Here is a 13,792-nt window from a genome sequence, read left to right as displayed (position 1 = left end):
AGATACAATTGGACTTGCCATGTGGGAATGGTCTGATGGAACAAGTAGAATGCCTAAACTGGAATGTCAATAAACATAAAAGGCAGTGCCAAGTTCTGACATTTGTACATCAAGGTGCATTGCTGATGAAACATTAAAACAGACTGGGATATTGCCACTGTCTCTTTTCATCCATAGACTGGCAAGTACACTTTGGAAGATTTTTCCTTCGGTCTTTTGGTCTGTAATTAACATATGCTTACTCCAGGAGGTGTTAAGTACCTTAATTCATAAGCTTACTTAGGTCTGAAATTCAAAATTCAGCATATAAATGGACATTGAATTACAAAAAATTATTTTTTTATTGTTTCCTAAAAAATAGCACTCAGGCAGTAAATGGTTTTATAAAAAATATCATTTATAGAAATATATCATCCCTAATTCTTAGAATTCTTAATCTTTTTGCTTCTTCAGGGTTTCAAAGGGAGAAGCCTCCGGCACCCTTACATACCTGTTTTAAGGTCAAATCCTCAGTCTTGAGGATTCTTCTGGCTTTCCAGTTTCCTTAAATGTCCAAATGCCTATCTTCATCTTTTTGGTTTTGCAGTTGTCATTTGACTATAATAGAGATGTGGAGTTCTTTATATAATCACTCTCAAAGTAAGGCATACTAATCTGGTTTATCTAAGTTTGCCTGTGGTCTAAGAATTCCACATAAGTTTCTAACGAAGGTATGAGTCAGGGTGATGCTACTGGGAGCCTGAAAACACTAATTTGACAATTCACCAGTATTTACTGAGCATCTACTTCATGAAAAGCACTGTAAGCAATTCAGAGATGACCATGAGTTCTCCGCTAAAGGAAGACAAATTCTATAAAATCATAATAAAAAGTGAAATGTGCCAAGGCTATAAAGATTTCACAGTGGGGAGGAGAACACAGTTTGGGACACATGACTGCAGGACCAGGACAACCTTCTTAGATGAGACTGAATTTGAACAGTAGAATGACAAGATTAACAACTATATTAGCGATCTGATTAAGAAAGGTTACTTTGGAAGGTAATGAATTGAATGAGGGAAAGATCAAAGGAAGGAAAACAAGTGAGGAGGCATTGCCATAGTTTCAGAAAGAGTGAGAGAGGGCAAGACAGTGATGCTGGTGATGAAGTGGAGATAACGGTGGGAGCCAAGGAGGGGTGTGAGTCTGAACTATAGATTGAGAAAGTACCAGCACCCAGGTGAGTGCTGAAGCCTCAGTGGTTGGTCAGCTTGAGAGAATAGATCCACTCGTGAAGACTTTCTATTTAAAACAGAAAAAACGGTGCTCGCTTCGGCAGCACACATACTAAAATTGGAACGATACAGAGAAGATTAGCAAGGCCCCTGAGCAAGGATGACACGCAAATTCGTGAAGCGGTCCATGTTTTTGGGGAACTCATGTACCCCCGGGGCAGATTCATGTCAATGTATGGCAAAACCAACCAATATAATATTGTAAAATAATTAGCCTCCAATAAAAAATAAATAAATAAAGAAAAAAAAACAGAAAAAATGCAACAGAAGCCAAAAGAAATGGAGAAGGAGCATGATTAGAAGAGAATCCTAGTTCTAAGAGAACTGGGAAAACATACTGTCACAGAAGCTTAGAGAACATACAGGCTCAAGAATCTGAAGAAGAGGAGTCAACAGAGAGGAGATGCAGAAGGGCCAATGAGGGGGCAGAGAAGACATCATACGCTTTATCAACTAGGAATCTGTCAGGGACCATTCAGATGCAGGTTTCAGTGTAAATGGGAGGGTGGATGCCAACCTGCAAAGGCAGGAATGGTGACAATGCAGAAACGGAGGCAGTGAAGACGGTGTGAGAGAGGGCAAAGAAGACACACCTCAGAGAAGAGAGACTTGGAAAATAACAGATGGAGGGTACAAATAATGGAGAAAGGTTCTGAAAGAAGTGGGAAAGATGAAGGGGTTGGCCCTATGTTTCTTCTGAGACGGTGGGTTTAGAGAAAACCCCTCTTTTTCTACGAAGTGTCCCCACCTCCTGATAGAAAGAAAAAGCTGGTGGTGGCTGAGAGCTTAGGGATGGTGCCACTGCAGGGCCATTTTAGTGAGAGTATCCATGAACAATGAAAACTAAAGCACAGATCTGGGTAGGGGGCAGGGAGTAGGTATGGAAATGTGATTATCATCTTAGTTGTTACCTACAAATTACTAGAATCTTCCTAGATCCAAGACCATCAAGAATGTCTCCTGCTTCACACTATGCCAAGTCCTTTTTATTGGGTCTGGGTCACTGCATAGCAACCCCAGCCTAACTCTGGAATCTCATATTATTTAAGAAATCTGTATTAAGATTAAAATCCTGAGCTTTAGCCTCAGTTTCTCCTTATTTGTTCAAGCTACATGGTGGCATCTCTGTCCACTAACTGATACTATCCTCTCCATCAAGAGAAACTTCTTGAACATATAACACATCTCACTGGCCTAACTGAATTCTTAGTCCTGGTCAGTCAGGACTCCCCCGATTTGATGCTAGACACACATCAAAAGAAGACCTACATTTCTTCATCTGGAAAGTATGAGCTTACCCTAAGTAATGCCTGAAGTTTCTAATAATTTTAAATCCCATGATTCTAAATCAACACTACATGGAACTTTTGTTTTCTTCTGTTTCAGGATTTCTTAGTGTAGTGTTTCCTGATGAAATACTATTTCTGAATGAGCATCTAAACTTGAGAATTTTAAAATATGGCAGAAAAGATGTGAGATGAACAATGATTGATTCTTTTTGCCAGTGGCTTACCTCTCTTCATTGTTTTCCATCTGATTAGGGAAAGCAGCAAAGTCTAGTAGTAATTTAATGGCATCAAGGTATCCATTGTTACAGGACCAGTGCAAAGCTGTTCTTCCCTACAAGCATAAACAGAAATCAAATACATCTGGTGTCAGTATTTTGGGACACATTTATTTCAGTTCAGTTCAGTCGCTCAGTCGTGTCCGACTCCTTGTGACCCCATGAATCACAGCACGCCAGGCCTCCCTGTCCATCACCAACTCCCGGAATTCACTCAAACTCATGTCCATCGAGTCGGTGATGCCATCCAGCCATCTCATTCTCTGTTGTCCCCGTCTCCTCCCACCCCCAATCCTTCCTAGCATCAGACTCTTTTCCAGTGAGTCAACTCATCGCATGAGGTGGCCAAAGTATTGGAGTTTCAGCTTTATGCTAACTCAAATATATAAACATTTCTCCCAGTTGCTTACTTACAGAAAGAGAAAACATTAAGTATTCAGTAGAGAAAAAGAACAGTATCTTAACCAAGTGATCAAAATTAATACTATGTTAATGGACTTCTCAGGCTTCCCTGCAGGCTCAGTGGTAAATAATCAGACTGCAATGCAGCAGACACAGGTTTGATCCCTGGGTTGAAAAGATACCCTGGAGGATGGCATGGCAACCCCCGACTCCAGTATTCTTGCAGGGAAAATCCCATGGACAGAGGAGCCTGAAAGGCTATGTCTATGGGGTTGCAAAGAGTTGGACATGACTAAAGTGACTGAGCAGTAGCAGCAGCAAGGGACTTTCCTGGTGGCACAGTGGAGAAGAATCAACCTGCCAATGCAGGGGACACAGGTCTGATCCCTGGTCCAGGAAGATTCCACATGCTGTGGAGCAACTAAGCCAGTGCACCACAACAACTAAGCCAGTGCATCACAACTGCTAAGCCCTTGGTCCCAACTATCAAGCCCTCATGCATAAAGCCTGTGCTCTGCAACAAGAGAAGCCACTGCAATGAGAAGCCTGCACACCACAAGGAAGAGTAGCTCCCACTTGTCGCAACTAGAGAAAGCTCATGGAAAGCAACAAAGACTCATTGCAGCCAAAAATAAATAAAATTCTAAAAAATGCCATGTTAAGAAGTATCACGTTTCCAAAAGTGATACTCCGAGGATTCAGTATCATCTATGTAACAGTCCATCGCAAATGTAAATCCTGAATCAAATTATGATGAATCATTCAGTTCAGTTCACTTCAGTCGCTCAGTCGTGTCCGACTCTTTGCGACCCCATGAACAAATTGAGTGAAATTCTAGAAAATAAATGGCCTGTATTCTTTAAAAATTTCAATGTCATAAAAGATAAAAAAAAGTCAAGAAGCACTGCTAGAGATAAAAAGGAATATTTCATAGTGTTAAAGAAGTCAAAGAGGTTTAAGATAAGGTTGTTTTTAGTAAAGATTCCTAAAATTGTTTTTGAAAAAATAAAAATAAATAAATAAATAAGAAAAAAGAAGTCAAAGAGGAAGATATCACAATCCTAAATCTGAATGCAACTAATAGCACAGTCTCCAAATACACAGGATAAAAACTGACAAAATTAAAAGAGGAAACAGTCATATCCATAATTACAGTGGGAGGTTTTAACCCATGTAATGCAATAGTTGAGAGCAGAAATAGATTAAAAAGTAGGAAAGGTATAGACAGCATGAACAATACAATGTAAAATGTATATAAAACACTGTATTGAACAATGACAAAATTAGTATACTTTCCAAGTGTACACAGAACATTTACCAAAATCAACCATATGCTGGAACATAAAGAAAGCCTCAAAAGCTTTTCAAAGATTAAAATAATGCAGAGTATTTTTTAAAACTAAAGTAAAATTTAAGCTACAGATCAGTGCAGTAGGCAGAATAAGGCACTCTGTTACAAAGATGTCTACTTTATAACTTCTGGAATCTGTAACTATGTTATATTAAATGGAAAGGTGGAATTAAGGTTGTAGATGGAATTAAGGCTGCTAATCAGTTGACTGGGCTTCCCTGGTGGCTCAGAGGTTAAAGCTTCTGCCTCCAATGCGGGAGACCCGGGTTTGATCCCTGGGTCGGGAAGATCCCCTGGAGAAGGAAACGGTAACCCACTCCAGTATTCTTGCCTGGAGAATCCCATGGATGGAGAAGCCTGGTAGGCTACAGTCCACGGGGTCGCATAGAGTTGGACACGACTGAGCGACAGAACAGAACAGAACAGAATCAGTTGACTGTGAGTTGGATTATCCAGTTGGGCCAAGTGTAATCACAAAGGTCCTTATAGTAAGTTAAAGAGAGAGGCAGAAGGTGAATGTCAGAGTGATGCAGTGTGAAAAAGTCAACCAGTCACTGCTGGATTTGAAGCTGGAGGAAGAGAGCCACAAGCCACAGAATGTGGGCACCATCCAGAAGCTGGAAAAGTCAAGGAAACTGATTCTCTCCTAGAGCCCCCAAAGAGAATGAAGTCCTGCCAACACCTTGATCTTCAGGACATTTTGGAATTCTGACACCCAGATTAGTAATATGACAAATTTGTTTTGTTTTAAAACACTAAGTTTGTGGTAACTGTTACAGCAGCAATAGAACACCAATATAATCATTAACAAAAAGATAATGAGAAAATACCCAACTGCCTGGAAATTAAACAATATACTTAACTAATCCATAAATCAGATAATAAATCAAAATGGAAATAAGAAAATGTTTGCATGATGACAGTGATGGTACAGTTTATCCAAATCTGTAAGAGGCAGCTAAAGCAGCATTTAGAGTAACAAATATGCTTAAATACATATATTGAAAAAAACCAATGATTTAAAATTTCATCAAAATAGTTTTTTAAAGATTAAATAAAACCTTATAAAAGTGGATGGTAGGCAATAATAAAGATGAGAGTAAATACCAATGAAGTAGTGAAAATTTTTAAATATAGAAAATAAAGGCAATTTTATAGACTTGCTATGAGGATTGAATGAGTTATAAAACAGAAAGCTCTTAGAACTTTGAAATATTAAGCAGCCATGATTATGAAAAAGATTATACACCAAATGAAAAAATATTGGTGATAATTTTAAGTAAACAAAACAAAATGTGGTTTGTATAATCATATATATATATTTATATACCTATATACATATGCCATGTATCTATATATTTTATAAAAGTTATAAAACTATTCCCATCCTATGGCTTTTAAAAATTATATACATGTATGCACAAGGAATAGAAGAGAATATGGACAAATAAAATTAACTAACAGATTTGTGAGTGATCTCTTCACCTGACAAACTATTTTACTTAATTGTAGTTAACAAAGAAGCAATGCTGCAAACACTTTGCAGCTAACTAGAATTTTTACCTCTTTGTCTTGAATGTTAGGGTCTGCATTGTTTTCCATGAGCACTGCCATGCAGTTGATATAGCCCCCATATGCAGCGCACTGCAGTGGGGTTCTTCCTGCATAATCCTGCACATTTGGGTTGATCTTATTTTCTATCAGGATCTGGCAAACATCTGCATTTCCTCCCAGCGCGGCCCAATGTAGAAGAGAATGTCCATCTTGGTCGACTAGATCCACCCTTGCTCCACCTGAAAAAGCAAAAATAAAGTGAAAATGTCTAATACAGAGAGCATTTATCAAAAAGAAGAGAAGTTTAAAGAATATAACAGTCCTTTAAATGCTTTACTCCTAGCAAAAAGCTTTCATGTATATCATCTATTTCAGATTTTTACAATAAGCCTGGGAGTTGGTCAGGACAGAAATCGTTCCCCTTTTATATGAAGTGAAACTGACGATCAGGCAGATACAGTGACTTTTCCCAAATCAAACAACTACTAATAGGTGGAGCTAGGAGTGACTCTCAAGTTTCCTGATGCCAGGCTCTTTCCTCCATGCTTCCACCCAGGCAGCTCTCTGCCATGTAAAGCTGTATTTCAAAAGGTGAATGTAAGAAATCCTACCTTTTGAGACTGACTTGTTATGAGCACTCTTAATAACTAACCTTTGATGAGTGTCTGAATCACATCTTTGTGCCCCATCTCACAGGCTCGGAAAAGTGGAGTATGTTTCATGACATCAGTAGCATCTACTTGAGCGTTATTTTCCAGTAATAACTTCACGGTGCTGACATGGCCAGAAAGTGCAGCAGCATGTAAAGCTAAAAAGGGAGCAAAAGAGAGTGAAGAACTTTTAAGTAACAACTTTACCTTTTTACTATCCTATGTATCTCTTCCTCTTTCGATTTTCCCATCATTTTGGCCAAACGCAATTTAATCTTCAAGATTATCTATTTTTCACTTGTATACATTCCTTTATATCTTCCTTTCTATTGGTATGTATTATTACTCCCACTTTTCCCTTCCTTCTACCTTTCTCATCTCACTGTTTTCTTCCTTTCTATCCTGTTGGTCTGAAATGGTCTCCTCAGTTACTAGTTTATTATCTTTTCCTCTTTCTGAGCAAGCAAGAGAACAAAAAATGACAAAGAGAAATGATTTAAATGATGCATGCAATTCTGCCCACCAACCCACTCACAATCAGTATATGCCTCTGAGGGGATGTGTGATGGGAGCCATCAATCTACTGTGCTACTCTTGCAGTTGGTCTGTGTACCCACATGGTACTGAAAGTGTGTGCATCTTGCTGCCTTGAGAGCATTATACATAGAATACGATTCCAAATGCAAGTCAGCTATTTCTTCAGGGCCCAGTTTTAAAAAGAGCAATTCATTTCAAGATTGGAGGAAAAAACAGAGTGGAATGTGGTAAGGGGTTGAAAGAGCAGTTTTGACTATGTGTGAGTTTCATATTGCACTGATCCCTGCCTATGTTATTGCCCTCTAGTACTTATGTCATCACTCTTTAGATTACTCTTTAAATTCTATTTAAGTCATTACTCTTGAAATTCTTCTCAATGTTTCAGGGTATCTGTCTAGAGGTCCAGGCCTGTTCTATCTAAGAATTATGGCTCTACACTGTCTAGGACAACGTTTTTTTCATAAAGTATGATCCATGGACCAAACCTGGGGTGCCTATAAAATGCAGATTCCTGGGGATTTGTTGAGATGCCACTATGGGCTGGGTACACAATATAATGCTGGGAATTCAGTAGGGAACAAAATAGCTAAGGCTACATTTTCATAGAAGAAGCAAAGCAGAACAAAACAAAAACACTGAATTAATAACATTTAAGTGTTAGACGGTGACAGATGGTATAGTTAAAGAAGTAAAAACTATTTTGATATGTGAAGTGACCTGGGGATTACTTTTGATTGGTGGTTAGGGAAAGCCCTGTCAAGGTGCTGACATTTAAGCTGAGACTAAATCATAAAAAAAGAGGCAAAGCAGAGCTCTCAAGGGAGACTAGTCTGGGCAAAAAGAATAATGAGAACAAGGACAGGGATGAATGTTTGTGTTTAAGGAAGGCAAAGAAGCTGCAACATATGAGTGAGAGTGCAGTAAGTCAGAAAGGTAGAAAAGGCTAGATCATACTTGGCCAACAGGTCAGAGTAATGGAAGACACTGAAGGGCTTTATGTAGGTGAGTGATGTTTGACTTATGTTCAAAACGGATCACACTAGCCATTTTGAGAATGCATTCAAGCAAATCAGAATGTAAGCATGGAGACCAGTTAACACTAGTACAGGAGACTGGGTGAAAATAGTGGTGGTTTGAACTAGGGTGACAGGAGTGGAGATGGAGAGAAGCATAAAAAGTTTAGAATATGTTTTGGATGTGGAATCAACAGGATTTATTGACAGGAGTTGATAGGATCTCTGTTTAATATGGGAACATCTCTAGTAATTGTTATGCATACGTGAGTTTGAAAAGCCTGATCTAAGTGCCTGAAAGGTACATTGGCCTAGACAAGATGGGTGTGAGAGCCTTCAAGTATCTGAAGCATGTCATGTGGAACATTATAAAGCAACATTCAGTTTGAAAAATACTGGCTTAGGATAAGGTAGCACATCTTAACAGAGTGAGATTAAGATGGAAGTAATGGGTGAATTCCCTGGTGGTTGAGTGGTTAAGACTCTGTACTTTCACTGCCAAGGGCCCAGCCAGGTTCCATTTCTTGGTTGGGGAGCTAAGATCATAAAAACCACATGGCACAGCCAAAATAAAAGACAGAAGTTGTGGTAATGAGTTATCTGTACTGGAGCTGTTCAACTGGAGGTTGAAAGACAGTAAGCAGATGTCTTTGGTGAAAAATGTTGGTGAGAATGTTATAAGGCAGATTAAGGCACATGATACACCTGTGATAGTTCAGTGATTTTTCACATGTAAGACCATAAGAATGTTAGTTTTTTCCCTCCCAAATGAAATTTTATAAAACATCCAACATATAAAATAGTTAAGAGGTGAGTGTTTCTGGTTAAAGTAGGGGCAGGGGTTACCCATTCAAGCACCCACTCCCTGGGCAACACTTTAGGGAAGGTACTGGTCTGAAGAACACAGTTTAGAAACCCCTGGACTAGATGTAATTTTAAGGTACTTTTTAATTCTGAAATTCTGTAATTGTGTAATGTGGCATCATTGTGTAATGTGGCATCAACAGATACTCTTCAGATAAATATCAATGTCAAGTTTTTTTTTTAAAAAAAAGACAAAATTTCAATTGAGTGAAAGATAGAATTAAGGATCTTGTTAAAGGAAATTTCCCATTTCTGATCATTTTCATTTATTTTAAAACAATTTTAGACTACAATCACTGTTCCTTCTTTGAAAAAACACGTTTACATAGGAACTTTAAAAATTCTTTCCAGTAACTTTATGTTATGGAGAATTTCAAATGTTATTCAAATGTAAAGGCACATCTTCTTTATCAACTCATCAGTCAATGGACATTTAGGTTGTTTCCATGTATGGCTATTGTGAATAGTGCTGCTATGAACATAGGGGTGCCTGTATTTTTTGGAAGACTAGTAAAAAAGATAAATAAAGCCAAGAGTCTCTGGGTGAATATGTCGTCACCCAGCTTCAACAGTGATCTTGTTGGCTAATCTTGTTTCATTTAACTGCTATCCATTCCCCCACTCTGATTGTTTTGAAGAAGTCTCGAGTCATATCCTTCTGTTTGTGAATATTTTAGTTAGTATGGCTGAAAGACAAGGGTTCTTTTTTAAAACACAGCCACTGTATCAATCAGAGTATCTATCTCTCAGATACTTTAACAGAGAAAATTAAATATGAAGGATTGCCAGCCTTGTACTGAAGAGCTAAAATAGCAAAAAGGAAACACTAAGGTATCACAGAGGCCAGCAATTCTAAGACTGAGGAAACAAAAAGAAGAGAAAGGAATTATCACATTAAAGGCTTAGAGGAGGCGCCCTGCAGAGCTGAGACTCAGAACTCTGAGGAGGGGCTCTGCTTGGCAGGTCCTGTAAATGCTGGGAAAACCACAAAGTGAATTAACTATTGCCACTGGAACAAGCGATCAGTGCTCTGCTGAGTAAGACTGACTAGGATATGCTGACAGGAACTGGAAACAAATACAAGAACAGGAAGCAAACAGGAAGCTGTAATCCCAAGCTCCTCTTCTGGCTTTCCAGTCTCCCTGTACTGCCCACTGTGGGCTGACTCCTCTGCTGGCAAAGAGCAAATGTGGTTTGCAGAACCCCAGCCCCAGCAATGTAAAGAAAATATAGGCTCGTTTTCATATCTAAAAGATGTTAACACAAGTTTTGTAACATCAGATATACCCAGAGAGTGTTCACATTTTCCTGATAGCTTTGTATTTTGTTTTATAGTTGATTTATTCGATCCAAATAATACTTATAGATTGCTATTGATAAGAACTCATTTTTAATTAAGGAAAAACAACCCTCTAAAGGGATGATGGAGAGGAACTCACTGGCATAGAAGTGTCAGGAAGGTATGTATCACTGACGTATAATAGAATCTCCTTAGGAGAAACAGCCCAGGGAATGAATGAATTTGAAAATTTAGGTCTCAACCCCAACTAAGATGCACATCAGAAAGACAACTTTGGTTGAGAATGCATGTATCCTAGCCCATACTTTATTAAAATACATGAAAAATTAAAGAGTGATGCCAGTGATAAAGACTGCATAATAATAAAAGTCTGATAAAAAAATTACTCAGATCATTTATAAACTCAGTGCCTTATGTGTCTGTATAATACTCCTTAAGAAGCTTAAGGTTTATGGTGAAACTTTGATAAACAAATAATTTTACAAGTTGAAGCCTTTATCAAAATTGATATTACCTAAAAACTCTTTAAAAAATCAGAAGGTGTGATGGTCTAGGTATAGGGAGGGAGATAGGTGTAGCAACCACATTCCCCTCTGTCCCCCAAGTGCTATATGAACAGTTTTGGCGATCAAGAAAGATAGAAAGATCTTGTCCAGGATGACAAGTACGTGCAAGTGGCTCTAGAATGTTTTCATGTATAAGAAAACATAACATTGAGAAGCCTGCAGCTGTTTTGTTCCATTCAGTGTTTCTGTGCTGTGATTTTTCCTTCTGACTTGTAATTTGTATATACAGGTGTCCTTTGTTATCTATGGGGGATTGGTTCCAGGAGCCTCTACAGATACGAAAATCTGAAGATGCTCAAGACCCCTTTATGAGATAGTGCAGTACAAGTCAGCCTTCCAAAGCCACAGATGCAAAACCCTCGGATATGGAGGGCTGACTGCAGTACACAAGGAAGAGTTGTGTCACCCAAGGTGACAATGGGTGTTACAAAAACAAGTACTTAGTAATCAACACATCGTTCGAGGGCTCTCTTCTTAGAAAAAGAGATTAAAGGAAGCATATAGTAACAGCTTTCGAAGCTTTGAAGCTTTTAGAGTCATGGGAGGTTAACTCTGAAATGGGAGATTCAGGATGCAGTAATGCTGTTCAAAACTGAGAAAACAGCATATTAAATGAGACTGGTGAGAACATACACAGATGTGTGCATTCTTTAAAATATAATTCTAAATTTTTGAAAATGTAGTTAATAACTGCTAAGTGAGTGACTGAACTGAACTGAAGTATGCATAGTTTTTAAAGTGCAGGTTTATGCTTTTTTATGCAAAGATATATGATCAGAAGAGTTCCTGCAATTACGTCTAAGGAGCAACAAGGCTTGTAAATCAAATGTCAAAATCACTTGATAAAAACATAGGGTAATTTTAGCTGTAATACTTGGAAAAATAAAGCTGTTTGAGTGATATTCTGGCAACCTAAACTTAAAAAGTAAAGATCAATGTCAAATAATATTAGATTAGGAACAATGGTTTCAACTTACTATTTTGCAAGTATTATAGCACCATCTATACTCTGAAGCTTGAATGAAAGCTGACTATGTCTGCCAATTCTTACCTGTACCTCCATATTTGTCTGCCATATTAATGTCAATGTCAGATTTTAAGCTCAGCATAGTCCTAAGGACGTCATCACTGCCTTTCCCAGCAGCCCACATAAAGGATGTTCTTCCTTCAAGGTCTGAATCATCTTTGACTGACGGATGTTTTAGAAATACTTTAACTGTTTCCTATAAGAAAACATTTAAAAATTTGAGACATGAGAGTGGCATTTTCTATGGCAATAAAATCAGTGTTATATGTGACTTCCACTAAGAAGCAAAGTATTTTTTGGTCTACTTTTGAATCAAATGAAATTATCTTTTTATGAATAATAAAATATAATTTCCATTGAAAATAACAATCTCCTGTCCTTATGTATTGGTTTTAGTTTTCACAGCATTTCAAAATATAACTTAATTCCCTCATTCAATATTCTTATAATTGAGAATGATTATTCTCAATTAAATCTAAAAATTTAACTGCAGAGAAGAAACTATGTACTTTGTTACTATTTTTTAAAATAGTTAATGGATTTATCAAATGATGAGAGGTGGCTACTGAGCAGTGCAGTGTTCAATTCATTTAACAAGTATTATTCAGTAACTCCTGCATTCAGGGTCCTTCCTCTATAGAATCACACAAAAACGAGAACCCTTAATAACTCTTTAGTGCTTGACAATTTTAATGGCAGTTAATATTCATAGCTACTTCCCTGGTGGCTCAGTGGTAAAGAATCCAACTGCCAATGCAGGAAATGTGGGTTCGATCTCTGGCTCAGGAAAATCCCCTGAAGAAGGAAATGACAACCCACTCCAGTATTCTTACCTGGGAAATCCCATGGATGGAGGTGCCTGGCAGGCTACAGTCCATGGGGTTGAAAAGAGACAGGCATGACTTAGAGACTAAATAACAACAATATTCATAGTGCTTAAAATTGCATCTTTCCTCAAAACTCAGATGCTTACAAACTGATAAGAAGATCATAGACACTTTTGCTTGCATGGAAATAAAATAGTTTCAGAAAAACAATTTCTGGAGGCTGTGAGTTGGCTAAAAATGTATAAAATGTTGATGTTCAATACTTTAGAGCAAGAAAAATGTAAAGGTTCGTCTATTCCAGCTCCTCATTTTACAGATGAGATTTAGGTTCAAGGCCACATAAATACTGGTAGCAAACACAAAAGTAGAATCCAGGGCTAAGTCACCACACTCTTTCTACTGCAACACACACTGTTTCCTAGTCTTAAAACTAGTTGTTGAGCTACCGTGGTATTATAGCTTAGCTCCCAGGAGCTAGTGTAGGTGCTTATTAAGTAGATTTGAATAAAGAAATAATTTTTTAACGTTGGTGATTTTGGGGGTTTGTTTTAACAATTTGCAAACATTTCTTTTGTTGAGTATGTTTTCTAAGTGATGAATGCTTACAAGGGTTTTATGAGGTTTTGATGGTGGTGGTAGTGTTTTTCAAAAAGGGAATTACAACCTCTTGCAAGTTAATAGAGTCTAAAGGAGATCAAGGGACTTGAAACTGAGCTTAGATTTTGCATCATTATTAAAAAACTATTTCTGTAATTGGCAAATTATCTAAAGCAAGCGTTTCTTTGAAAAAAAAAACACATCTATAATGTTCTAGTATTTTTTCTTACTTTCATTAGCACAGTTACTTAACTACTAGTTTCTGT

The 13,792-nt window shown here is 37.8% G+C and overlaps 1 protein-coding gene and 1 non-coding gene across 5 annotated transcripts in view; one reads left to right on the top strand and one right to left on the bottom strand.

Annotated features, from left to right (window-relative positions):
• The window catches only part of INVS (inversin), a 135,223-nt gene that overhangs the window by 42,269 nt on the left and 79,162 nt on the right, over positions 1 to 13,792 (bottom strand). For all 4 annotated transcript variants that reach the window (XM_055427149.2, XM_055427154.2, XM_055427150.2 and 1 more), the window contains 4 exons: positions 12,127 to 12,298; positions 6,798 to 6,953; positions 6,155 to 6,384; positions 2,788 to 2,894 (listed from right to left, as the gene is read on the bottom strand). In XM_055427149.2, the coding sequence (XP_055283124.2) occupies positions 2,788 to 2,894; positions 6,155 to 6,384; positions 6,798 to 6,953; positions 12,127 to 12,298 (665 nt within the window). The remainder of the gene's footprint in view (positions 1 to 2,787; positions 2,895 to 6,154; positions 6,385 to 6,797; positions 6,954 to 12,126; positions 12,299 to 13,792) is intronic.
• On the top strand, positions 1,303 to 1,409 carry LOC129557684 (U6 spliceosomal RNA). Its single transcript, XR_008686276.2, has one exon. It is a non-coding gene; the product is annotated as a U6 spliceosomal RNA (small nuclear RNA).

This window comes from Moschus berezovskii, chromosome 7 (genome assembly GCF_049115385.1).
Source record: "Moschus berezovskii isolate FMDL1 chromosome 7, NW_MosBer_1.0, whole genome shotgun sequence".
Classification (NCBI taxonomy): domain Eukaryota; kingdom Metazoa; phylum Chordata; class Mammalia; order Artiodactyla; family Moschidae; genus Moschus; species Moschus berezovskii.
This window is presented reverse-complemented; position numbering and strand designations above follow the sequence as displayed.